Raw genomic sequence first — 27,932 nt, forward strand, 5'->3', positions numbered from 1 at the left:
TGCTCACATCAGGCTGGGGGACTTCAGTGTGACTAGCAAGCTGTATGGGGCAATGCAGATTTTCTTCACGTTTTCTAAGCAACTCTTTTCTTTCTCTATATAGCACTTTTATCTACACAAAATCTTTATTTTTGCTTTCAAGTGATTTCTTCAAACTTTTGGATGCAAAGTTTGAGGGAAATCTTCAAAGGTCCAGAGGATTAATGAAGGGTTCATGGAGTCACAAAACAACACTGTGGACGCCAGCTTACCTCTGCGGGGCCGATCTTCCGACGGCTCATGTTCCCACCGCTACCTTTACACTGGAAGCAAAGAAAAGGCCCTGCTTCATTTCATTCATATTTACAATTACAGCACTTGGTGTAATCATACTTGCTGTTTTATACATCAGAACAGGACAGTAACATTATACAGTGCGAGGTCAACGTACAAAATGTTTCCTTGAACAAAAAGATTATCCTGGATATTAAATTCCTGAAAACAAAACCACCCAAGCCCACAACAATCATTTTAAGTAGCACTGAGGCAGCTCAGCCCGACGTGAATGACACTCCATTATTGCCTGACATCCTACTCAACCCCTGGTCAGGGATCCAAACTTGCAGCGATTATATGATTATAGGTGGAAAACCTGACGACAGTCTGACTACCAGTCTAGTCTCAAACAGAATCTTTTTAGATGCTTAACTGACAAACCTTTTAGCAACTCTTTAATAATACAGAATCGTTTATCAGATTTGGGCTTCTCTGTATTTTTTATGTGCAACTGTCTATGTCTATGACAAAATCTTCTCCCGGTATTCCTAAATTTGCCTTAGAGGATGGACAGGGCCCCAACAAGCTGGGTCTCGGGCTCAGCCTCAGGCTGCAACTCGCGCCAGGAGCCTTTGTCCAGTGGGACTGCTGACGTGGCAGCCTTCTGCCGCCACCCTACTGCATCCTCTGGGGACCCGGGTTCTTGACAGCCATGGTGGACCGGGCCTCCTCAGTCCCTGTGAGGAGGGAGGCTGGTTGCGAGGTGCTGTTGCTGTGTCGGCCGAGCTCTGGGCTGTCAGTCCCTGCTGCCATGAGGCCACAGGCAGAGGGAGAGAGGACCTGGTTGTAGTCTCTGACAGACAAAGCAGCACCTTGTTCACGAGGTGTAGAAATAGGAAGTCTGCTCCCCCCCTCCCCCCACCAAGCATCAATGCTCCGATGTCAAGGAGGCTGGAAGAGCCCCTCAGGGCCTGGGCAGTGCCAGTCACAACACTTGGGTTTCCAGCCGTCGGACTTCCTTGACCACGAGATCAATGTTAATAATTGGGTTGAAATACAGGGCCCAGTAAAATAAACAGTTGCACACAAATTGAGGAATGAGGGGCCAGAACATGGCCACGAAAAGCCCCTGTGTTGATACTTTCCAGAAATGGCTCCACATCCTCTGAGGCACGGTCCTGTGAAAAGAAGAGAAGCATCTGAGAGGCGGAATTGTGATGCTCTTTCTAATGATGATGCCAAAGTGCTCGGGCCTTGGGCCTTCTCCCCAAGCGTCTCTCCTGGCTGTCCGTGCTGCAGAGACCTTGCTTCCTGACCCTGCTGCCCGAGGTGGGCCTCCGCCTGACCCACCGTCCTCAACTCCTAGGATTCGGCCTGCGGGTGGTGCCTAGTCCTGGTCCCCACGCAGGGTGAGGAACCCCCCCACCCCAGCCCGGCCTGCTTCGTCACTGGGTCGCACCTGTATGTATTTAATATCCATACTTTCTCTGCGAGGCTCTGGGCCTTCAGAGTCCAGACTGTCTGTCTTCTTTACCAAAACATGTGCAGCACCCAGCAGAGAGCCAGGGGCAGAGGAGGGGCTCAAGGAACTGTGCGCATGAATAAATCAACAAGAGATTCTTGTCAGGTTTTTGGAACTATTATAGGGCTGTTCCTGACTGACAAGGCCAAGAACTCTCTGAGTCATGGTATGTTTAAGGCTGTAAGGGTGCTGGTGTGGGGCTGTGTTACTTCCGCCTGTCCTAGCTGCCCCCTTTCTTCTGGAAACACTGTCTGAGTTTTCCTTCTTGGTGCCTCCTTCCCCTTTTCTTTTCCATATGGTCCCGGTAGAGCTGAAGCCAGCCCCTGGCTGGGGGGCAGGGCATGCCCCAGCACTGTGTGATAGGTCCGGGTGGGCAGGGGCCCCAGGCGGCGTCAGTCAGAGCAAAGGAGCGGGAGCCCTGAGACTGTAAGTGCTATGGGGAAAGAAGTGTTCCCTCCACCAGGGTTGCTAAGCTGCTCAGATCTGTGCCTGGAGTGACCATGGGCCCCGCGTGAAGAGAGCTGCCTGAGGCCGAACAACAGAGCAAAGAGCAGGGCTGTGAGAGGGAGAGGGTCAGTCCTCATGACAGCATCTGGGTCTCTGGGTCCAGCCGTGCAGGAAGCCTTGGTGGGGCATTTCTCTTTTTGGGAAAGCCAGTTTGGGCTGATTTCTATCACATGCAACCAAGAGTCCTGTGACTAGCTAGCCCGATGCTCTCATTTTATGCATTAATCCAGAGAAGTGATTACTGTCCTGATCAGTGGCCGAGCAGTATTAGAACTCATGCCTACAGAATTCCTCACCAGATCTCTTTATGCTCTACCATAGTGCCCTTTCCATAAAGCACCCTCTTCTCACTTATATATTCCTTAATACAATCCTTCATGCACACCCCCACCCCAAGAAGTACGTGGTACGTTATTACATGCGGATGATACATGGAGAAACTCTTGAACAGTGAGCACCAAGAAAACTTCCCCGCCCCCAAACATGAGGACAGTTTCCTATTCGCTGCTCAAGCAGTGTTTCTAACGTGTTTTCACGTTTCCCTACTACTTCAGAAAGGAACCTTCCACCACTTAGTAAGTCCTTCTCAGTGTCTGCTGTTCCAGCCGTCTCCATGGAAAAACACACTTACTTCAGCTCACTTCTTGACCAGATCCTCCAGAAGGAGAATAATTCCAGAACCGAGAGTAACATGGCGTTGACAATGAGAAACCGCGATGTCCAGTAATGGACCTCCAGCCAGTCCCAAGCAAATTCAGCAATCAGCTGGTACGGAAGGAAGGAGTACTTGACAAGGAATTCTCTCCACTGTTTCCATGTGGGGTCTCGAAGATCCTTTAGAGTAACAGAAAAATAAGCACAAGAGAAGGAAAAAATCGTGAAGACTGACTTTTACATAAAACATTGTGGCCCTCACGGTGAACTTTACATTTATTAAAATACCCACACATCCAACAACATAACACAAAATTCCCACCCATCAGCTCACCTTATAATATAACTAATATTACACTGGATAAATGTTACCGAAGAAGTTGAATAGAGATGCTTCTTATGTAATGGTGGAAACTCAGAAGTAAAAATCTAAGCATGAGTTATAAATAATGAGGCTACAGTGAATTGAAATTAGACCAGTTTTTAAATTTCTTGCTCACTGCATGGGTGACTCAGATAATTTTCTAAATTTGACATCTTAGCCACATTGGAATGATAACAGATCATGGGAAAAATTAAACATACACCTTGAAAAAGTAATTCTGGGGAAGATAAAAAGCTCTAACTACAGATATTAACAAATAATTAACCAGAGCATTTAAACAACTCGTGGAGGCATCCAGAAGGCTTACGGGAGCTCAGCAGGACTGTGTACAATGGGACAGATACTAAGTATTACAAGAAGAAAGTGAGCCTGATGAGCGGGCAGGGGTTGTTGGGGTTGTTAAAATGGAAAGGTAGGGAGGTCTCTGTGCTCCCAGTCCAGTGAGGGCAGGTAAGAGGAGGGAACTGGGTAATTAGGTAAACACCGTGCAGAGGGGCTCATCAGCAGGCTTTAAACTACATCCAAGGCTCAAGTCAGTTAGGCAGACACCTGACTGGAGTATTTTAAAAAGGATCTTCAGAGATTTAGGAATTCTGTTTTAATATTTATGGGTATGGATCATATACAACAATTCCTATAACCATGCGACTTTTGATTTAAACAGATCAGAGAGACTGCCCTCAGAGCAGCAATGCAAAGGACATTACCTCAAATGACTGACCAACCAGACACAGAGAAATCACTAAATGCGGTCCACCAACAATTCTGGAGGACTCCATGGGTCACACCGAAGACACAAAAGCCAAGGTGGGTAACTATCCCTGCCAGGAGCCTGTGGTCAGCTGATGTGACAACTCCCATCAGTGAGGTGGATGAGGCCTACTTTTCTGAGGCCACTGGGAGGGCTGCTAACCCTGCCCTGCGGTGGGACAAATAATCATCCTTTGGGGATCCTCTTGACAGACAGATGACCAAGCTGGAAGGCTCGCAGACCTAACCTTCTGGCAACCTAGACCTAGGCTATCTTCTTTTAGAACAAAAGCAATGCTGCTTTTCTCCCCCCCTAAATATTTCAAGTCCAGAGGGCAGCCCCTCTTGCTGTGTGTGATGCAAGAAACAAAACCAGCTTCTGGAAGTGGGGAGGGGCTGCTTTATGTGCTCTTATAGGGTTTCGCCTTAAGGCTGGGTGCTTTTGGCTCTTCCATGACAGATACAGTCCCATCTCCAATTCCAGAGCACACCGAGGAGCAGCAGAATAACTCCATTCAAGGCACTCTGCAGACCTACCAGAAGCCTTGTGATGATGTCCTCCCCGGAAGTGTCTTCTTGCAGAGGGCAGATGGTGTGGATGAAGGGTAGGAAGGTGTCTGTGTAGTCAAATAAGTAGAGGTACAGCAGACCGAGTCTCGGAGAGCTCTTGAGGGCATACAGCAGGAACAGCGACCTGCCTGGGTTCACAGCCTGCGCAGGACAAGGTGGGTATGGGCTGAGTTACAGTCGTGGCGGCCAGCTCCCCACCCGTGCTCCTTCCACAGTCTCACGCCCTTCGCCATCAGCCTTTTGTGGGTGGTTTGCACAAACAATGAATGAATGAATGAATGGCAAGAAGAGTCCAAGTGATCAATATGTTGGGCTACATTTAATAAAGACCCAATCTTTCTCCATGGCTTTGTCAGGAGGGCTTGTGGGGAGCTGAGATGCACACTCCTAGGCATGCCTAGTGGCTAGTAAAACCCAACCTTTTTGGAAAACAATTTTGTAAACTGTATCAAAGAGTCTTAAAAATGTTTAATTTAGGGGCACCTGGGTGGCTTGGTCAGTTAAGCATCTGACTCTTGGTTTCAGCTCCGGTCATGATCTCAGGGTAGTGAGATTAAGCCCTGTGTCGGGCTCCATGCTGAGCGTGGAGCCTGCTTAAGATTTTCTCTCTCCCTCTCTGCACCCCCCAACCCCGTTCACATGCATGCTCTCTCTCTCTCTCAAAAAATAAAGTTTAATTTAACCAGTGTATGAGTGTGCACCACTTAAAATAAAAGTCATCGCAAACACAGAAGGCTCTATGCACAAAATGTTTAGTGCTGCATTGTGTATAAGAGAAAGTGAAATCTGCAACGTAAATAATGAAGTTACATTAGATGTTTTAGCAGAGTTTGTACAGCGACTGAAAAGTGAATGTGTGCAGTTTTGGGTAATGCCCATGTTACACTGTTAGGTGAGACAAGATTCAAAGACATGTAGCAATCTGATCTCTCTACTGTTGGCCCCATAGAAGCCAGGCCTCCTTTGCATCTGCTCCTAGAGGAGCACCTGGCTCATGGCAGATGTGTTTGTGGAATGAACACACAAACAAAAGGACCACTTAAATTCTGCACAGAAAACCGTCTGGAAGAAAATAGAGAAAATGCAGTATAAACCATGTCTGACTCTTAGGTGGGACTGTGGGTGATTTATTTTTATCACTGTGGTAAATTTTGCTATGAAGAATGTGTATTTATATTTTTCCTGATTATAAAAGTAATTTCCAAGTGATTCAGTTTACCTTGATGCTACTAAGCATCAAATAAAATGTGCAAAAGGTATGAATGGCTACTTCACCAAAGAAGATATAATTAAGGATGGCAAATAAGCATATAAACAAACCTCAGTATCATTAGTTTTTAGAGGAACGTAAGTTGGACTAGTCCGTAAGCACTATGCACTTATTTGAATGGAAAGGGGGGAAGCAGGGCTCAACAAAGGGGCAGAAGGCAGATTTGGGGAGTGATGGATATGTTCGCTAGCTTGATTATGACGATGGTTTTATAGGTGTGTGCTGTATGTCAAAACTTATCAAACTGATGAATAAATAAAGGAGATGTGGTACACACACACACACACATATATACATACACAATGGAATAATATTCAGCCATAAAAAAAGAATGAAAGCTTGCCATTTGCAGTTACATAGATGGAGCTAGAGGGTATTATGCTAAATGAACTAAGTCAGAGAAAGACAAATACCATAAGATTTCACTTATATGTGGAAGTTAAGAAACAAAACGACTGAGGGACGCCTGGGTTTCAGCTCAGGTCATGATCTCGAGCCCCACATTGGGCTCCATGCTCAGTGGGGAATCTGCTTGCTATTCTCCCTCTCTCTCCCTCTGCCCCCCCACCTTGTGCTCTATTAAAAAAAATGAAGAAATGAGAGAATTATAGTATCTCCATTTTTCAAGTAAAGAATCAATGATCATGGTGGCTGCTATCGTCAGAAAGAAACAATCAGATATCATACCCTCTTGATGGAAGAAAACACCACCACCTATGAAGTAGTCTTGTCAAACACCTAAACCAATCCAAGCTTCTAGATTTAACTACTGGATTATGGGATATGCAGGAGACAGCAGAACCTGTCAGGTGACACCACAGAGAGACAATCAGCCAAATTCAAGATGTGGGAAAACTACAGGCAAAACTATCTAGTTTCATCAACAAATAAATGCAGGGTAACAAAAAGAGGGAGGGAGAATCCACATACTACAAGAGACTTGAGAGACACGATAACCACAGGTAGACCTTGTTTGGAACAAATGAACTGAAAGAAAAAAAGATGTAGCACATTTGAATACTGACAAGTTATTTGGTATCAGGGAATTTAGTTTTGTTTTTAAATTTTTTTTTTTTAAGATTTTTTTTTTTTAATTTATTTATTCGACAGAGATAGAGACAGCCAGCGAGAGAGGGAACACAAGCAGGGGGAGTGGGAGAGGAAGAAGCAGGCTCATAGTGGAGGAGCCTGATGTGGGGCTCGATCCCATAACGCCAGGATCACGCCCTGAGCTGAAGGCAGATGCTTAACCGCTGTGCCACCCAGGCGCCCCTGTTTTTAAATTTTTTAAAAAAGATTTTATTTATTTGAGAGAGAACAAGTTGGGGGGAGGGGCAGAGGAAGAGGGAGAAGCAGGCTCCCTGCTGAGCTGCGGGCCCTAGACATGGGGTCGATCCCAGGACTCTGGAATCATGACCTGAGCTAAAGGCAGATGTTTAACCCACTGAGCCACCCAGGCGCTCCTAGTTTTGTTTTTAAAAAATCTTTACTTTTTAGAGATTCACAATGAAATATTTACTTATGAAAAAAAAGGTATCATAGATTTTCAAAACAATCAGGCGTGGGAGTAGGTGGGGGATCCCTGAAATAAACATGACCATAAGTTGCTGTAACTGGTAAGGGTACTTAGCAGTTCTGTACTGTTACCCTGCTTTCGTATTTGAAATTTTCCAAAGTAAATATCTCTGCATCCTAAAGTAGGTGGGAAATAGACATGGGAGTAATTCATCATTCAAAAATGTTTCCTAAACTGTTTTTTTATTATCCCCCTTTAAGGAGCCTTTGAAAAACATTTTTTTTTCTCATAATCCTGCCTCCCCATGAAATGGTAATACCACAGATATACTACACATCTGTTTATGTACCGTGGTCTTTTGGAGGGGGGCACAAATCACATACTAAGACTTTTTTTATTCTTTACCCCCCACCAATTAATCACCTTGGGGCCAATTCTTTTCTTGTTGAATATGCAAGATCTAAAGGAGCTCTGGTCCCAGAAAGAAAGTCTGAATACGGCCAGCCACATCATGGTTAGTACAAGAGAAAGGGAGATGAACAGGTTACCTACTTGTGGGGCTGGTGTCAGTGGGGTACTGAACCGGTGTGAGCGCTTGGCTGCTTCCTATCAGAAGAGGAAGAAAAGCCACCACCCGGTAAGGTGGTTATGATGATAGCACTTCAGCGGGCGGCTGTTTCTTTCATGTCTAATGAGAATAGGAATTGCACCCGGACACTAGGGCTGGAAGAATCTTATCACACACCTTTGGACCTTTTGGCTAATTGGTGAATTGTCAAATCGCCACGCTTGGGGAGGGGCTGGCAGTTTAGAAGACCTGAAGGAGCCAACTGATAAGATTCCGCCTGGGTCCAGAACTGGTTCCCGTTTATTCTGGTTAATCTTAAGATTACTTTTATGTATTTCAAATAGAGGGTTAGCAATAACGCAAAAAACAACAAATCTTCTACCTAAGGACCTTCATGCCCAGTCTCCAAAAATTCTGAAACGAGTGTTTTTTTTAGTTTTAAAATAATATGTGTACATAGTCAACACAATGTTTTCCAAATGGCACAAAAATGTATTGACAAAATTCTCCCTTCTGTCCAAGTCTCAATCCCTAGATGAAAACATTAACAGTTTGCGTACCCTTCCACAAATATTCCATGCATATGCAAACATACAGATACATACAAATGCATCTTTTTTCCAATGTGCTTTTCTTTATTTGCAGTTAACAGGACAACTTTGGGCATCCTTCCTTACTGGCATACCAAGTCACCACCTCCTACCTTCTTCTGTAATGGTTATATGTACAGGTGCACCCTCTTTACTGAACCCGTCCTCATGATGGGCACTTTGCTTGTTTTCCATGTGCTGCTATTACCAAGGATGCTGCTGGGAGCGTCTCACTGAATGACGTTTGGGGACTCAAAGCTCAGTTCTCACTGTGACTCTATGAAGTCACTTATCAAGGAGGAGATGGGCACACGGGGCCCTGGAGGAGCAGGTCAAGGACCACAGCTGCCCTGCCCTTGATCCCCAGACCGGGCTGCCTGTGCTTTAAGCCCAAAGAAGTGAAATTGCAGGTCACAGGGTGGGGGCGGTTTAAATTTTAATAGTTATTGATAGACTGCTCTCCACGGAGCCTGCACCATGTTTAGGATCCAGAGAACACGTGAGTGTCTCTTTCCTCCGATTAGGATGCTCTTATCCTTGACAAGACCAGAGAGGAGAAAACGATGCCATCTGCTTACTTTGTCTTGCACTTCTTTAATTATGAGTGAGCGTTTTTCCCCAGGGACTTATGGGTCATTTGTAATTATTTTTCTCCAAGCTGTTTTTTTTAGGATCTAAGCTGGTATATATTCCAGATATCTTATAATAAAAACTATTGGTTTCACAGTACAGCATTTGCTAAATCTTATCTGTGGTGCAGTCATGGTGAAGAATAATTTATCTTCAACTCATAAAGTTGGAACTGTGTATCGCCTGTGAGCTAGCAATCCCGTTCCTCAGTATATACCATCAAGCATAAGAACGTCCAAAGAATTTCTATGGCAGCACTGTTTCTAATAGCAAAACTGGAAAGAATCCCAGGGTTCACTGACAGAACAAGGCCTCAACCAGCATGTGCTCGAAAGAGAAAATTAGTGAACTGGAGCCAGAGAGGTAAAAGCTACTTGCAGAAGGACATGTGCCCCTATCGTGGAGGTTATAGACCCATGCAACAGCACTCCTAGTGCCTGCGTCCGCACACCCCGAAAGAAGTAGGGAAACACGCCCGATAAAGAGCCCCAGCTCTGCAGCAGGCACATGGTACCTCTAGAGAGGGTGGGGAGCTGGGGGCTTCAGTGGTGTCTGTGATGTTTTCCTCAGCTGTGGGCAGGCAGAGGGCAGAGAGGCTATTCTCTATACTTTTCTTAACTTAAAAAAATGAAGAGTTCACCTTATATTCCCAGAGATTTTGGGGGGGCTTCACACCTAGGGCTTTGACACGCTCCAGTTCCAGGAGGATGGCTCTTCTGTGGCTGCTGTTTTCTATGGTATATGGAGCCCTTGAAAATTCTTCCTCTGTCAGGGTTAAAAGCAACCTGTCGGGGAGGGGGAGCAGCAGGAGATTTCTTTTGAGATTATATACTGGAAGCAAACTCTCCACAGTCAGGCTTGCTTCCTGTCAGCACAGACACGTTAGGCTTGAGTAAGGTAAGATACTTAGTATACGACATAGCAGTAGTAACAGCAAACCACTAAATGCCTAGTGATTCTCTGAAACATTTCCATGAGTCATCACTGATCCATTTAACAATTCTCCCCAGTAGGTGGCATGATGGCCATTCTGTGGCTAAAAAATGGCTTGGAGGAATAAAGTGGCTCAGCCAAGGCACAGCCTCTCACATATTGCTCTATTTTTCAAAATGTGTATATATATATATGTGTGTGTACATATATATGCATATATAAATACGTATATATATATACATAAAATTGGAAAGAAATCCAATAAAACGTTATGATTTTAAGAGTAGCTGTTTGGGGGTAGTAATTTAAGAAAAATGATCGCAGATCCCTCATCTGATCCCTTTCATCAGAAAATAGGACTCCACCTCAACAATCATTCATCGTTAAAAACACCCTGGTGCAGGAGCAGCCGAGAGCCCGGCAAGCACACAACCGCTGGTGGAGGGATGGAGGCCAATGTCCTTACGTGGGGAATGTGGAAATTCATCAAAGTTGTAAAGGTTTATGCCCTTTGACCCAACAACTCCAGTTGTAGGAATCTGTCTTCTGGAAGGAAGGTAATTATGCGAAGATGTATTAGGTAGGTAGAGGAAAAAAAAATTTTTTTAACCACAATTTGGGAGAGATGCTAATTCCTACAATAAACAGACGATTCGAGGGGGAGCATTTGGCTTTCCCAAAGGAGGGTCAAGCGCTGAAAGCCCACTTCCAGGGGGCAGTGAGTGGACGACCGTCCGGGACAAGAGGGTTGTGGCTGCTCTCGGCACTGCATGGTGTACTAAGTATCATCCCTCCACAGTCCCTCCGGGGAAGGAAAGACTCCAATAAGGATGGACAGTGCTCTGGAAGAGGGGGAAGGGGATACGCTGATGGGCAGAAGCAGGCCTCCCCAGAGCCTGGTAATTCGATTAGGGAGATCCTCATATCAGGGCATTTGCTACAACATTGTGTGGAATTGTCTGGAACAGGAAAGAGGAAACAACCCAGGTTTGTTCTGGTAGAGATGAAATAGACTCCGATATATACACATATGTGCATATATACATACACATATATAAACAGGTCTGGTGAGTGTAATTGTATTTTCAGTTTAATCAAATAAATAATATACATTTATGTGTATCTCTGTATAAACAATGGAAAAAAAATCTGGAAAGAATTCCAGAAAGATGACCACGGTGGTTTTCCCTGAAGAGCAGAATTATGAGGGTATTTCACTTCCAATACCCTATAGTTCTACAGTATTGTTTTTAAATAACTAGTAAATACCAGCTTCTTTGATCATCATGCAACACACAAAATGTCAATAACATAAAATGATTCAGCTGCTTTGGAAAAACAGTTCGGCAGCTCCTCAAAAAGCTAAACATAAGGAGTTACTTTATGACCCAGCAATCCCACTCCAAGAGAGTACTGAAAATGCAGGTCTGCGCAAAAACCTGTATACCGAGGATCACGGCGGCACTGTTCGTAACAGCCCCTGGACGGAGGCAACCAAAATGTCCATCAATGGAAGGATGGCTACATAAAATGTGGTTTAGCCACAAACTGGAATATTACTCAGCCATAAAAATGCATGAGGCACCCACACCTGTGACAACTTGGATGAACCTTGAAAGTATTCTGCGAGGTGAAAAAGCCAGACCCCAAAGGTCACGAATACTGTCTGCTTCCATTTACACGACATAGTCTAAATAGGCGAGACGGCAAGGAAAACGGTGGTTGCCGGCAGATGAGGGAGGGGCTTATGAGGACCAATGGCAAAAGGGTAAGAGCTTTCTTTTTGGGGTGATGAAATGTTCTAAAACTAGACACGGATGATGGCTACACACATCTGTGAATATACTGAACACCATGGGTTGTACACTTTAAATAGATGAATCCTAAGAGTATGTGGATTATATCTCAATAAAGCAGCTTAAAAAAACGTCAGAAGATCTTGCTTCTCACCTTCCATTTACTCTTTCCGCTAAAAACCTGTCTCTGTAGAGAGAGGCCCAAGGGCCCAGCTGCTCCAGCCAGAGGACAACTTCTTCTGCTGTCCACTTGGCCACAGCCTTGTGGACCAGGAGGTCGTGCTCAGATTCCCTGCTGCTCCAGTGATACACGAGCAGGACCACCTGGGGAAGAGGGAGAGCCCTTAACACACAGAAAGGTCAGAGACGCCAGCTTCTCCATCTGTGAGCATGGGACAGGGAAGGGAAGAGAAGAGGCTGAGCATGAAGGGAAGGAGGCCACTCCAGTACAAGGAAGCAAAGCAACACCACTGCCAGAGAGCCAGGGAGCAGAACTCTCGGGGGGCTCCTCTCACTGCTGGGGGTGAGGCCATGAGGGAACAGGGACAGGAACAGGACTCAGTGCAGAGCATCTGGCCGCACTGCACCCTTGACCCCAACATCTTGGCCGACGTAATGGACTTATCATGTGCTTTTTTTGCTGGAAAATGTGTAACCTTTAAATTGTTGTAGCATGGAACTGAAAAGGAAATAGTTTCTCCATGGGATGTTTGTAAAGTGCTACTACACTCGAGGCTGGACCATCAAGGCAGACATGGTCTTGAATTCCAGTTCTAACACCTTCCTGCATTGGTCTCCTCACTCTAAAATGGGAACAACAGGGGCGCCTGGCTGGTTCAGTCAGGAAAGCATGCGACTCTTGATCTCTGGGTTGTGAGTTCGAGCCCCATGCCGGGCCTCCAGCTTTCGTTAAAAATAACGATAATAATAATAAAAAGAAATAAACAGATAAAATGAGAGTAATAACGGTGGCTATTGAAGAGGTTATGAAGAGGATGAAATGGAATAAAGCTAACAATAACCGGGCTCTGACTATGACGTTGACGACTTGAGTACGCAGCATCCCCAAAGAATCACACAACCTAGCAGATCTCCATGCATGCAGTGATCATTGCACGCAGGTATGCCATCAATTTCAACAGAATTAACTGCAGGAGAAACTGTGGGGGGTAGGGGGGCAGAGAAACACAGTGATAAACTTACAGCCACACCAGTTAAAGCGGTGAGCACTCCGGAAAAGAATCCCCCACCTCTCTGTGGATTCACTCGGCCTGTGTTTGGAGCTAAAGGAATCTGATCATTCCCATATTTCTGAAAGGCTGCAAGACTCTGGACTATGTCATTATTCTGCTGAATGTCTTCAAGTCGCATTCTAATGGCATCAGGAAATAATTTTTCAATGGCATCCCTATGGAGAATAGAAAAAAAGAATCACAAGACAGTTGTTTGCCTAAATATACTTATCATGTTTAAAGGCTAAAATCAAACTAACAATCCATATTTAATAATATACAAGCACTTTATAAGAATGGACAAGAAGGCTGGTTATGGCCCTGATGGTAACAGCAAAAAATGAGAAACAACTTACATGTCCAGAGTTAGAGACACAGTCAAATAAAACATGGTCTATTCACACAGTGGAATGCTACATGGTTTTAAAAATGAATTTACTGGGTATCACTTGTATCTAGATAGATAAATTTAAGACATACATATCATTGAATGAAAACAGTAAAATGTAAAACCATACAGATAGTACACCATGACGTGAGGAAATATTTGCATTTCCTATTGGCACACATATGTATAAAAGTATTTTTAAAAATCTGAAGGAAATCATAACTAAATCATAACTGAAATGACTCAGGAAAAAAAGAAGGAAGGAAGGATGGCAAGATGGGGAAGGAGAGGTCGAAGGGGTTTTTAACTTTATCAGTAATTATTCTAATTTTTAAAAAAGAATATAAACAAGTAAAGGTATCTATGTATTGCTTATGTTATTAAAAATTAATTCATAAAAAAGAAAACAGGTTGAGTTGAGTAGTAAGAGGAAGACCATTAGGTCCTCCTACTGGTCTCTATTTTCAATTACACATAATCAGAGAATCTTCTTTCAATTTAAGATCAACCTTCAGGTAAACCAGGCTGACAGGTGAAAGCAAAGAGTTTGTAAATATATCTCATACAAAAAAGAGAATATTAGGTTAATGTTTTCATGGAACTTTCTGGTACTCTGTTGGTATCAAGAAGCCAACAGAAGAAAAGCAAGGATTTTAGCCTCAAAGACCTCACAAGTACATTATAAATATTATGGACAGAAGCAGAAAAGAACCTACTATCTGAAAGGTCTTGCCATTTGTTTTATGAGACTATGCCTGAGAAACTACCTCTATTGATATGAAAACTGGAACAGAGTTTAGTCAAAGATGAAGAAAATCAGCATCAAATTGATTTGTACAGAATTGTGCAGTCATACCACTTTCTCTATCAGACCCAGGGTGTCCTCGGTGGATACAGATCAATAAAGTGTTATATGACAAAGGATAATAAGCAATATCCGATAATCAGAGTTTCTTTTTCTCCTTTATGATAAACAATCACAAACAGATCACGGTCACCTGTGAGGAAGGGAGTCAGGATCTGCAGTCCTTGAGCTCCCCGACTCACACACCAGCAGATCTAGAATGATCATGGCAGAGGAGGGGGTGCTCTGTGCCTCTGGCCCTCTCAAACATGGCTGTCCCCATGAAGAGAGGCACACTGTGCCAGCTGTATGGGCTACCGATAAGGACTGAGCATTACCTGAGGAGAATATTGACTTTGGGAAAACCTTCCCATTTTTCTCTGCATTCCGGACACTCTGTTTTCTTTGAAGAGGCCCACCATAAAGCGAGGCAGTGCCGGCAGAAGCTGTGGCCACAGTTCAAGGTGGTGGGGTTAACCAGGATGTCGTAACAGCAGTGGCAAGAAAATTCACTAATGGAAATCTGAGGGCTGGTGCTCTGGAGAGGGTCACCCTTCTCGTGGGTCATAGTGTTCGGATTGTTCTGCGGAGACTCCTCCATCTTATCAAATTCTGGGATGCACAGGCACAGAAAACTTCAGACTTATGAAGCTGTGGCAAAGCATCACTAAATCTAGAAGAAAAAGACAACAACAGAACTCGGACAAATAGTTTAGCAGGTGTTTGAGATTACTGCCATTCTATTAAAGCCGACTTTTAAATGTGACCAATTTAATGTCTAAAAATTCACAGTCCCTAAACCAAATAAACCTCGCTGAATTTCTTCCTGCTCTGTCATACTTCTGAAAATTAGGTGAAGCAAAACAATGTAGTGGAAAGCTCGATGGACTTGGGGGCGGTGGAGAATTCTAGATCCTTCTCTTTCACTAATGTAATTCCTCTGGCCTCAGTTTTCCCAATTAAATTTCTCAAGTCCTTTCGTGTATATGATTTTAAAAAACAAAACAAAACAAAACAGCGTTTTGGGCCAGTAAAATGTCTGAAGTTGGTAGTAACAGATGTAGTTCATGTAAATAATGCCTTTTTTTATCCAAACAAATCTGCCTTCTCGTTAGGTAATTATTTATTTCATAAACATATGATTGCAGAGGCTCCTACAGGAATAGTACCAAAAAGTGAGTGAATCCTTGTTTTCTGAGATGCCTTGTGCCAGATCAACTCCACTGGGGCTCAATATACCCTTTCCCCCAAATCAATCCAAACACGTCATGCCCTCTGGATTTGGCCAATTTGGTGCCACAGAAACATGCTAATGTTGCTAATAAGCAAACGGCAAAGGACCATACTTTTCTTGTTCTTCTCTGGGTTTTAGGAGATTGCTTTATGGAGAGACAGTATCGTGCAGAACACAATGGAGTTAGAATCCTAGCTCTTCGATCATGCTCCATGACTACGCATGTTACTTGAGCTCTATGAGCCCTGTGTTCTCGATTGTGTAATGGTGGTTAACAGAAACCTTCAAGGCTTCTTGTGAGCATTAGAGACATTGAAAGTAAAGTGCCAAGGATGGTATGTGGTGTAAATGGGGGCTAAAGAATGATGACTCACACTATTCCTGGCATTACCACAGTGGAAGCGCTGGCGGGTCAGGGTGTCTTCACCTTGCTATTGTGAAGACAAAGGAAGTCACCCATAGGGGTCATGCAGACGGGCTCAAGTTTTTACACATTCCAGGTACAGTGGTTGAGAAACAGGCTCCAGGGCTGGGCTGCCTGGGGTCTTACTCTATCTCTGCCACTCACTAGCTGTGGGGACTGGATGTTTTGGAGACTCAGCTTCCTCACGTATGAGTGGGGGTGGTAAAAGCATTTACGCTCACTGGGAAGGTGTAAGAATTAAACATGAGAATGCAAGTGAAGTGCCTCGTAGAGAGTCTGGTATGTGGTAAGTAAACCGTATACGGAAGCAGTTTACCTCCTTTTCAAATAGTCATGAGAATTGTATCACTTATTATTATTATTATTATTATTATTATTAATTATGTATTTGAGACAGAAAGAGAAAGAGAGCGAAACCCCAGCAGATTCCCCACTAAGCGTGGGGCCTGACATGGTGCTAGATCAAAAGACCCTGAGATCATGACCTGGGCTGAAACCCAGAGCCTGATGCTCAACTGACTGAACCACTGGGGGCCTGGGATTGCATCACCTTTTACGGAGAGCACTTACCTACTTACATAGAGCATTATATTGAAAGCAAATCTGGGGGCACCTAGGTATAGCTCAGTTGGTTGAGCAACTGACTCTTGGTTTCTGCTCAGGTTGTGATCTCAGGTCGTGAGACTGAACCCAGCGACAGCTGGTGCTCAGGGCAGAGTCTGCTTAAGATTCTTTCCCTCTCCCTTTCCCTCCTCTACTTCCCTCCCCTGCCCAAATAAATAAATAAATAAATAAATAAATAAATAAAAAAAATCTTAAAAAAAAAAGCAAATCTGTAAGCAAAGACTAATAGAAAATACAATGAAGTATTTGTAGTGGGTGTGAGTATGTTGGGTGGGGGGAGGGCTGTGATTCTTTTGGTTTTGGTTTTCTGTATTTATCAGGTTGTTCTTAATGAAAATGTATGTTATAATAATTGTAAAAATATATATGAAATTGTAAAAAAAGGCAAAAACATTATATTCCTTTTGGCTCAATACCAGCAAGGGATTTTCAACTCAAAGAATAAACACAACTGAATTTTAAACTCAGTGTTAAAGTGGAATAGAGATTCCTCATCAGTACTAAAAAGATAATTAGGCAAAGATAATTTTAAAACATAATAATTATATTAATATAGTTATTCACAATAGAGGGGAGCAACCTTCTGTAGAGGCCTAAATTGTTCTTTTTGGGGCGCCTGGCTGGCTCAGTCAGTGGAGCATGTGACTCATGATCTCGGGGTTGTGAGTTTGAGCCCCACGCTGGGTGTACAGGTTACTTAAAAATAAAATCTCAGAAAAACAAACAATTGTTCTTTCTGGAAGAGCTCAAATAAATATTTTCTTAATGACAAACTACATCATTTCTGATAATCAATCATATTTGTTTATTATTTGTATGTTTAGGAGCATTAAAAAAAATCTTAAGTGCTTTCCTTTGGGCAGTCTCTTCAAATCGCTAAGGAAGTGGGAGATCTTATACAGGTTTTAAGAAAAAGGAATCATTTTGATAAAGTAATTCCTTTATCTGGCTAATGCTGATTAAACAACTGCCATGGGGAGAACATTATCCTAAGAAATATTAATTGAACCACTATTTATTTATTTGCTTATTATTATTATTTTTTAAACATTTTATTTATTTATTTGAGAAAGAGAGAGCACTTGTGCACCAGTGGGGAGGGAAGAGGAGAGGGATAAGCAGACTCCCTGCTGAGCAGGAAGCCCCACCTGGGGCTCCATCCCAGGACCCTGGGATCATGACCTGAGCCAAAGGCAGATGCCTAACCCACTGAGCCACCCTGGTGCCCTGAACCATTGCTATTTATTGAGCATGTCCTATGAGCTGGGCATTGGGGAGGCCCTTTAAGTATATTTAGGATCTCATCTGGATTTGGTGTCAGAGGAAAGACCCCGAGGTTTCCAGGGAGGGCTGGGCAAAGAGTCAGAAAAGAGGGGCCTGACTTGGGCACTGCGGTCAGCGTTTTCATGGGGAGCAGTGAGTGACCCAGAGCTACAGGTCTGATACGGTGGTCTTGTGTGCCTAGTTAATGACAGGTGGGCCAATGGGAACTCATAAAGGTTTCAGGGGCAATCAGATCAGCAAAGCTGCGCTTGAGGATGATAAATCCCCTCAGGTAGGAGGGCCAGACTAGGAAGGCTTAGAAGTAAAATGTAGATCACTTCTGGGACGAAGGCGACAAAAAAACGAAAACAGCAAAGGAATGAAAGGTGATGAAGAAAGGGATCAAAGTATCCGAGAGACATTAAGAAAATAATTTATGGGCTCCAGTGACTAGAGAAAAAGAATAATCAAAGATGCTGCCTAGGTGTCAGAGCCAGAGAAGAAGAAAGGTACTTGTGGTGGAAATGGGTTACTGTGAGCACATGGGGCCAAACTTAGAAAGAAGTGGAACTTCAGAAAACTTAAGTTTGAGGTGATGGTAAGGCTTCCAGGTAGAACTGTCAAATGAGCAGCTGGAGATACAAAACTGTAGTTGGGAGTTAAGAATGAGGCCAAGTGTATGCATTGCAGTCATTTGCAGAGAAATGACAATATGTATTGAAATTCATTTCTTACCAATTAGCCTTTTATTTATTTTTTAAAAGATTTTATTTATCTGAGAGAGGGAGAGAGAGAGAGAGACAGTACGACCATGGGGGGCCAGGAGCAGAGGGAGAGGGAGAAGCAGACTCTCTGCTGAGCAAGAAGCCCGACACAGGGCTTGATTCCAAGACTTCGAGATCATGACCCGAGCCAAAGGCAGACACGTAACCGACTGAGCCACCCAGGTGGCCCTCACCAATTAGCCTTTGAAAACTAGAAGGTAAAAGCTGTTCCTTACTTTACCATCCCTTAAAGTTTATTTCTCATGACAGAAAACAAACCCCGTATTGCATCTACAATGAAAAGCTGAAGTGGCCACTAACTTTGCCTTAAAATTGTCTTTAACAAACTAGAAACTGCATAGACTTTGATTATATCTTAGGAATGCTGCTCGTTTCAGGTTACCCTAAATTCAAAATGTGAAAGCTAACATAGAAAGAATACACATCTAAACCAAAGTCGGTTGATCTTCTGCTATTTCTGTCTGTTTGCTTTTGGGTTATTTCCATGAGGGAAAGCAGCGCTTTCAGAGGAAGAAGGTATCTCTTAAGTGATAAAATGTAGCTCAGACATTGAAGTTCCAAGCTGAGGGTCAACACACCCTCCCGCCCTGGCAATGATTAAAGGCCTCTTTGAGAAAGCCAGTGTTCTTGAGGATGTTTATGGATGTTCGCTACAAACTTGGCCCACAGCGGGAGCTGAGAGAGGGTTTTGCAGGCTCTTTCCAAGTGCCTTCACAAGTAAGCATTAGAATGGCCCTGTGGCCTACTGTCTTCTTTTCCCTGTCTCCAAGGCTCCAGAGAGGACTGGGGGAGGAGATTCATTCCATTCTCTACCCCCTGTGCCATCTTCACAGGGATACACTTTCATTTAAGTATCACATGAAATGACAAGTGTTAATTACCTAGTTTAAAACTAAGGGCTGGGGCGCCTGGGTGGCACAGCGGTTAAGCGTCTGCCTTCGGCTCAGGGCGTGATCCTGGCATTATGGGATCGAGCCCCACATCAGGCTCCTCTGCTATGAGCCTGCTTCTTCCTCTCCCACTCCCCCTGCTTGTGTTCCCTCTCTCGCATCTGTCTCTCTCTCTGTCAAATAAATAAAGTCTTTAAAAAAAAAAAATAAAAAAAAAATAAAACTAAGGGCTAAGAATGCCGGAGTTTGGAAAAGTCTGCAAAAACTGCAAACAGAGACAAGTTTAAAATGACAGGATGAACACCACAGAATTGAAGAGTACAGCAAACCTCTGGGGACTGCGTCACTCTGAAGAGCTGTGGTTTCCGGATACAAATTGGGGTCTTCAACTGATGTCTGCAGAGGCATGTCAAGAGGTCTATGCATGCTCTGAAATTACATGCCAGGCTTGTGTTTGTGCGTAAGACTGTGTAACGTGGGGGCGCCTGGGTGGCTCAGTCGTTAAGCGTCTGCCTTCGGCTCAGGGCATGATCCCCGTGTTCTGGGATCGAGCCCCACATCGGGCTCCTCCACTGGGAGCCTGCTTCTTCCTCTCCCACTCCCCCTGCTTGTGTTCCCTCTCTCGCTGGCTGTCTCTATCTCTGTCAAATATATAAAATAAAATCTTTAAAAAAAAAAAAAAAGACTGTGTAACGTGAGCACTTGCCTGAAGGAAATCTAGAGTTTTTATTAGGTTCTCAAAGAGGATCAAGACCCAAATAAAGTTAAAAACTACTGTTTATCCACCAGGATAAAAAGTTTTTATTTTATTTTTTCATTTTTAGAGATTTTATTTATTTTTGAGGGAGAGAGCAAGTGAGAGTGTGCACACCCATGCAGCGGGAAGCAACAGAGGGGCAGGGAGAGGGAAAGGGAGAGAATCCCAAGCAGACTCCCTGCTGAGTGTTGAAACCCCACGCAGGGCTCCATCTCATGACCCTGAGATCATGACCTGAGCCGAAACCAAGAGTCAGAGGTTTAACTGACTGAGCCACCCAGAAGCCCCAGGATAAAGACGTATTTTTTAAAAAAAGATTTTATCGATTTATTTATTTGAGAGAGACAGAGCACAAGCAGAGGGAGAGGGAGAAGCAGACTCTCCACTTAGCAGGGAGCCTGATGTGGGGCTCGATCCCAGGACCCTGAGATCATGACCTGAATTGAAGGCAGACACTTAACCGACTGAGCCACCTAGGCGCCCTGTTAAAGATTTATTATTTTAGAGAGAGAGAGAGAGAGAGAGAGAAAAGTAGGGAGGGAGGGAGGGAGGGTGAGAGAAAGAGAGTACAAAAAGCAGAGGGAGAGGGAGAGCCTCTCAAGCAGGTTCCCTGCTGAGCGCAGAGCCTGAAGCAGGGCTTGATCTCACAACCCTGAGATCACGACCTGAGCTGAAATCGAGTTGGACACATAACCGACTGAGCCACCCAGGTGCCCCCAGGATAAAGACTTTTTAAATGTTCTACAGCCCTCTGCTTCCTAGAGTGGTTATAATGAAGCCAGGTGAGCGTTTCCAAGGTGATGCGGTATTACTGCCAGGAGCTTCCACCCTCTCTGTCTGGAAGTCTCCACACGGGCAGCCACCACTCCACTTTGGTGACATGTGGCCTTTGGATAGGCTTTCACATGGTGCTCTTTCTCCCTCTCTCCCTAACCCTCTCTTTCTTCCTCCTCTCTCCCTTCTCTTGAATTTAGTGCCGGGGATAAAAAAAATCTGATTTCACACAAAAATCCAGACTCCTGGCTTCTGTTGAAAAAAGTCAGAAGACCTGACAAGACTGGGATGTCATATGGAGTGACAAGAATCAGCTGGAGCTGAGAAACTCAGCAGCTGCACCCTTCAGATAGGGCAGGCCTGCTCTGGTTTGCTAGTCCTCACCCACCTGTTTTCCTCATTTGTTTCTTGCCTGACCTTGGGCATTTCTGGGTGAATATGTGTTTTCATGACCTCTCCCAGAGCTGATGCCTTCAGAGTCTCCTGATGAGTGTATGAGGTTTCTAGGTTAACTGGTCTTTTTTTTTTTTTTTTAAGATTTTATTTATTTATTTGACAGAAATAGAGACAGCCAGCGAGAGAGGGAACACACAGGGGGAGTGGGAGAGGAAGAAGCAGGCTCCCAGCGGAGGAGCCTGATGTGGGGCCCGATCCCATAACGCCAGGATCACACCCTGAGCCGAAGGCAGACGCTTAACCGCTGTGCCACCCAGGCGCTCCATCTAGGTTAACTGGTCTTAGGCTAGCAGGCTTCAGGAGTTCGATCAGCTTACAGTTTTCCTGTTTCCTGATGTGCAGGTAGGTTTCTTACCATCACTGCTGAGAAAGTGCCTCTGAGGTCTTCCACAAAGTTTTCTAAATGACTGCTTCTATTCTGTTTTACACTCAGAGGCCAGATACCCCCATTCAGTAGATTCCACGTGCGAAAGGCTCTGGCTGAATCTGAGGGCAAGTCTAAAAATGCTAAGTTGGCTTTATTCTCCTCATATTCCCAGAGATCGAGGTCAAAATGAATGAAGTGAGAGTTTGTGGGCTCTTCTATGTATCAAATATTTAGTACAGGCCTTTAAGACACCTGCTTTAATATTTTGGAGTTATTTACTTCCAGGTTCTGAGAAACAGTGTAATTTTTTTTTTCTTCTGATAATAGCTAACGTGGCACCATGTAACAATGATGTCTACACCTCGGTTTTAAAATCAGAAGACAGGTTCTGGGTCCCAGCTTCACTAGGAGCCATGAGACTGCGGGGAAAATTAGTCATTCTCTCTAAGTCTCCCATTAGCATATGTAAGGAATGGGGTCACCACAGCAGACCTCACAGAGCTGTCATGAGCACTAAGGAGACACATGTAAGCACCAGCACATTGGAAGTGTTCAGTAAATGTGGTCTCTTCTTCCGCATCCAGATGTGTGACACTTCCCAAACCGTGTAAGTGAGGAATCGCGAAAGTTGCTCTTACGCTCATGCCATATAATCAACAACTTGTTCTCACCAATGTAACTTTTAAAGCACCTGGAAAGATATTACTTCCTGAGGAAAATATCATCTCTAAAATATCAGCATCAAGAAATGGCATAAAGCTTTAGAAAACATGAATATGTAAAATATGACACGAACAAACTATATAGTTGGCCTTTTCTTTTCTTTTTAAAGATTTTATTTATTTATTTGACAGAGAGAGAGACAGCCAGCGAGAGAGGGAACACAAGCAGGGGGAGTGGGAGAGGAAGAAGAAGGCTCCCAGCAGAAGAGCCCGACGTGGGGCTCGATCCCAGAACTCCAGGATCACGCCCTGAGCTGAAGGCAGACGCTTAACGGCTGAGCCACTCAGGGGCCCCTAGTTGGCCTTTTCTAAAATGCTCATGGGTTTGGTCTGTTGGCACAACTGATAGGAAACACTGATCACAGTCTGATGAATTGGGCAATTCCAAGATCTCTATTGCTCTAACATTTTGTTTCCCCAAAGAAATACCTAACTGACATGCTATAGTTATCTGAAAAATTTATGAAGGAAGAAAAAGGGCTGGGATACATACAATCTCCCAATTATTCTGGGTGATTAAAGAACCTGCGGGGAACTTGGCTACTGCTCCCGTGGAAGGAAAATTGTTTGACTTGGTCAAGAACTCATCTGTGGATTCATCTAGAGGGCTACTCTCTAGAAGGAGGTGGTAGCACTGTCACCTGTTCAATTCCTTAGTCGCCCCAATGGCAATTAAGACAATAATCTGCATTGAGTTTATCAAAGAATAATGCATTAATTCTGAGTTTAAGTGGACAATTTGTATTCCTTACCTTATAAAGATCTCACGTAATGATTGTTAACTCTTTAGAAGTCATAATCTTCAAAATGCTTTGTTCAGTGATACATAATTACAGTTATATACACAAAACGTTAATTGTGACGATAGTACATACCTAATGTTTTAGGACTAATCCTTTGGAGGGCTAATTTATTGGAATTCCAGCCTGAAAAAATGATCTCAATCACTCCTTAGCAAACATGTTTCGCTGCAAGAATACAAACATTTTGGGGCGCCTGGGTGGCTCAGTCACTGGGCGTCTGCCTTCGGCTCAGGGCATGATCCTGGTATTATGGGATCGAGCCCCACATCAGGCTCCTCTGCTGGGAGCCTGCTTTTTCCTCTCCCACTCCCCCTGCTTGTGTTCCCTCTCTCGCTGGCTGTCTCTCTCTCTCTCAAATAAATAAATAAAATCTTAAAAAAAAAAGAATACAAACATTTTGGCTTTATATGGGCCTTTAATTAGGCTATTTATTTCTTTTTATTATATATTATGTGACAACAAAGAATAATGACAATTGCTAATATTTACTGAGTCCTTATAATGTGAAAGGTAATCCTATGAGATAATTATTATTCTCATCTTCATTTTACAGATGAGAAAATGGAGGCCTCATTGATATAGGGCAGAACCAGGTATTGAATCATGGTCTGAGTTAAAGCCTGACCTCACATTATTCCAGAGAGGTAATCAGTAATAGCTAATGGTTCAAAGGACTAATTTGCTCCTTTATGCTGCTACTATGAAGTTGAGAAGTCCAAACTGGAGGAAATAACTAGGATATGACAACACTGTGTTTTGGAACATGAACTCCAGCTTGTGGCTGTTAGGATGAGCATGGGGTTCCATGAGATAAATAAGCAGAAACAGTCACAACAGAAATAGGGGTGAGGGGGCGCCTGGCTGGCTCAGTTGGAAGAGCATGTAACTTTTTTTTTTTTAAGATTTTATTTATTTATTTGACAGAGAGAGGCAGCGAGAGAGGGAACACAGGCAGGGGGAGTGGGAGTGGGAGAAGCAGGCTTCCTGCTGAGCAGGGAGCCCCATGCGGGCTCGATTGCAGAACGCTTGGGATCATGACCTGAGCCAAAGGCAGACACTTAACGACTGAGCCACTCAGGCGCCCCAGAGCATGTAACTTGATCTCAGGGTCATGAGTTCTAGCCCCACGTTGGGTGTAGAGATCGCTTAAATAAATAAACTTAAAAAAAAAAAGAAAAAAGAAACAGGGGTGCCTATTTTTGGCACCACACGTCTACTTCTGGGGACACCACTATAAACACTGGTAGAATACTACAGACGTTTTAAATGTCCAAAGAGTGACTGTCCACATCTAGTGACTATGAAGTAAAAAGAAATGTGCCCAAATGTAAGCAAGGCAAGGGTCAAAAACGGCAATAAAAAGAGAATATTATGTGCATTTCTTGTAGGTGGCAAAAATGGGCTTTCATTAATACAAGGGAAACATTTCCAGGCTCTTACCATATCAACTCTTGTCCAAATAGATTTTCTTTTCGGAAGGAGTCAGAAATTACTAGGGCAAAGGTAGCTAACTAGCTCAAAGGAGGTTAACTTGCTGCCTGAACTCTGAGGCCGCATGATTTACTGCTCCTGAGTGGTGCTGGGCAAGAGAAGAACACACTAGACGGGTGTCCTGGCTCTCTGTGAGACTGTCCGCTTTCGTTTCTCTTACGTGGCATATACTTAACGACCTGTCCTGTGTTAAATGCTGTAGATGTCCAATAACTTGTGATAAAAAACTGGTTAGTAAGCATACTTCAATTATCAGTTTGAGTACTCTTTTTCCTCTCCAATCAAATCTTGAGCTGCTTGAGATCAGGTATCAAGCCACAGAATTCTATCATCATTCCTGAAGTAGCTGGCAAAAAGATGGGTTCTAGATATTTGTAGATGAAAATCAAATCAACATGTATCTGACCCCCTATGGTAGTAATTTCTTTAGAACATCCGAAAGAATCACCTGGGAGTTTGGTGAATCTGAATAAGGGTATCTGAGGGAGAGGCCCAGGCACGTATATTTTAAACAAGTATCTTAGGAGATTCTTATGCACACGGAAGTTTGGGGACTAGAGAGCTGTTACATACTAATAAACAAATGTATAAACCTAAATATACGTTTCAAACAAAGTATGGGTAAGCTGTGAGCAAAATAAAGTTTAACACTTCCAATCTCATTTCCTCTTCTCTCCAATCCCTCCTCTGTCCAATGCCTGAATCATCCTCCTGGAGCAAAATTCTAATCAAACATTTCCTTTGCTCAAAACCTTCTTTACCATAAGAAATTAAAGCTCATAGTTGTAAGCTTGTCGTTTAAGAATCTTTATGGCCTGCTAACAAAGCAACACAGCTTTTTTTTTCCCCCTAAAGTAGGCTACACCCCAATGGTGGGGCTTGAATTCATGACCCTGAGATCAAAAGTCCCATGCTCTATGGACTGAGCCAGCCAGGAGCCCCAACACAACACTTTTTAATAAGAGCACAAAGTTTGGAGGCAGAATGACTGATTTCAAATTCCAGCTCCACCAATTCATAGTGTGACCTCAGGCAAGTCACTTAATTTCTGTGCCTCAGTTTCCTCATCCGTAAAATGGAGATATTAATACTACATGACTGACAGGGGTGTTGATAGGATTAAATGATATGCACTGCACTTAGAATAGTAACCAGCACATAAGTGCAACATAAATGTTAGCTATTACTATTACGATGATTATATCCTACTACTCATCTAGTCACAGAGGACACTTTTGTCCCATCTCTTAATTTCTGCTCTTGGGCATTTTTCTATATCACACTGTTCCTGTCATCTGTAATGCAGCTCCACACCGTGACTGGGTCAAAAGTGTTCAACTGACAGGATCCAAATCTCCTGTCACTTGAAAGTCTTTAATGACTAACCCTCCTCACACCCAAATTAATCTTTCCTGCCTCTGTGCATTAATATAACATTTATTTTTGTGTTTCTTCATCTCCCAGACTGTAATTTTTCCTGTAGAGGCTTGTATACTTAAAACAGTACGTTCTTAGGAAAAGAGAGATGTGGGTTCCAAACAGGTCACATTTATTCTCCCCGAGCCTCCTATTTCCCATTCATAAGTTCAAGATAATAATATCTACTTTGAAGGAGGTTTAAACGACAAACTCTATCCATAGGTTCTCAAAGAGTCTACTGAATAATTAGACTTATTAATAGTTGCACTTACAGAGTGCCAGCTATGTTAGTAGCGTCAGCGCCGAGCACTAGAGCAATTTTCCAACACGTTTATGGAGACAGGCAGGGAAACGCAGAACACTTCAGGCGACCCAGACCGGCTGTTTACAAAACAGCCCTGACAAGAACAAACCAAACTATCTAACTGGGCACGTGCACTCAGCGCCGGCTCTGGGGTGTGCCCAGAAAAGAGAGTAAAACTTCTTCCTATTGGCCTTTCCGAGGGTGACATCGAGACCACCCCCCAAAGGACCGACCAATGGGCTTTTGCGGGGAGGACCCAACGGCGACAGCTGAGGGCATGACAGCGTCTGAGCTCTTTCTCTTCTCCACCAAAGTTGGGGGGTAGCCGCCCTGGGCACTAACAGGGCCTCCTCCTGCCCCGCCAAAGAGCCTCAGTTGGACACAACTTGATTCTCATCTACCCTTTTTTCTTTTTTCTTTTAAAGCACAAGTTCCCATTAGGAGCCGTGAGCACGGAATCACAAGGGCTGGGTTCTAGACCAACCTCAGTGCGAGTTTTGGGGTTTCACTGTCCTTTTTGTGCGCGTCCGTTACCCTATTTTATAACCGGAGCAATCGTTTCGCTTTGGGGCAGGAACTGCCTCGCCAATCAGACTCGAGGCTCAGTCTATCAGGAGTCTGCTGATTTCGGGACGCGCAGCCGCAGGCTGCGGCAGGGGCTCCTGCGGGGCGAGCGTCCCTTCGTCTCCCCTCCAAGGTGCCTGGAAGCGATACCCCCTCCCTCCGGCCGGCTCTGACACTGACGCCCTCGGGGACGCAGACGAGGCCCAGCGACCCGCCGTGCCGACGTGGGGCTCTCGGGGACGGACGGGGGAAGTTGGCCACCCAAGGGTCCGCGCCCCGTGGCCGGGACCGCGGCTGCTCAGGACCCGGGCCTGGGTGAGGAGCCCCGCGCAGCTTCTCTGACCGGTCCCCCACAGCCGTTCTCCACACGCCGCCCCGAAATCGAGCCCGGTTCCCCCCATACCCTCCCCTGCCACTCGGGGGGCTTACCACTCGGCTCCCTCCGGGCCCACTCGGCCGCCGGCCGCCTCCCGGACCTCCGCTGAAGCAGTGGAGAAGGCGGCCACTTCACTTCCGGAAATAGCCTGGGACTGACTGCGGAGAAGCGTGCCCCGGGCCCGCGACCATAGAGGAGAAACCGCACTCTTCTCCCAACCCTCTCAACCCCGCGACCTCCCTGCTGCCTAGAGCGGCCACTCCCCGGCC

The 27,932-nt window shown here is 44.4% G+C and overlaps 1 protein-coding gene across 1 annotated transcript; it reads right to left on the minus strand.

Annotated features, from left to right (window-relative positions):
- Positions 1-102: 102 nt before the first annotated feature.
- BFAR (bifunctional apoptosis regulator) lies at positions 103-27,932 on the minus strand. The gene is made up of 8 exons (XM_002918064.4): positions 27,717-27,932; positions 14,749-15,083; positions 13,150-13,354; positions 12,101-12,270; positions 9,858-10,002; positions 4,611-4,784; positions 2,916-3,118; positions 103-1,433 (listed from the first exon to the last, which is right to left on the minus strand). Exons 2-8 carry the CDS (start codon positions 15,009-15,011, stop codon positions 1,241-1,243), a joined length of 1,353 nt encoding a protein of 450 aa, XP_002918110.1. The 5' UTR covers positions 15,012-15,083; positions 27,717-27,932; the 3' UTR covers positions 103-1,240.

This window comes from Ailuropoda melanoleuca, chromosome 10 (assembly GCF_002007445.2).
Source record: "Ailuropoda melanoleuca isolate Jingjing chromosome 10, ASM200744v2, whole genome shotgun sequence".
In the NCBI taxonomy this organism is placed as follows: domain Eukaryota; kingdom Metazoa; phylum Chordata; class Mammalia; order Carnivora; family Ursidae; genus Ailuropoda; species Ailuropoda melanoleuca.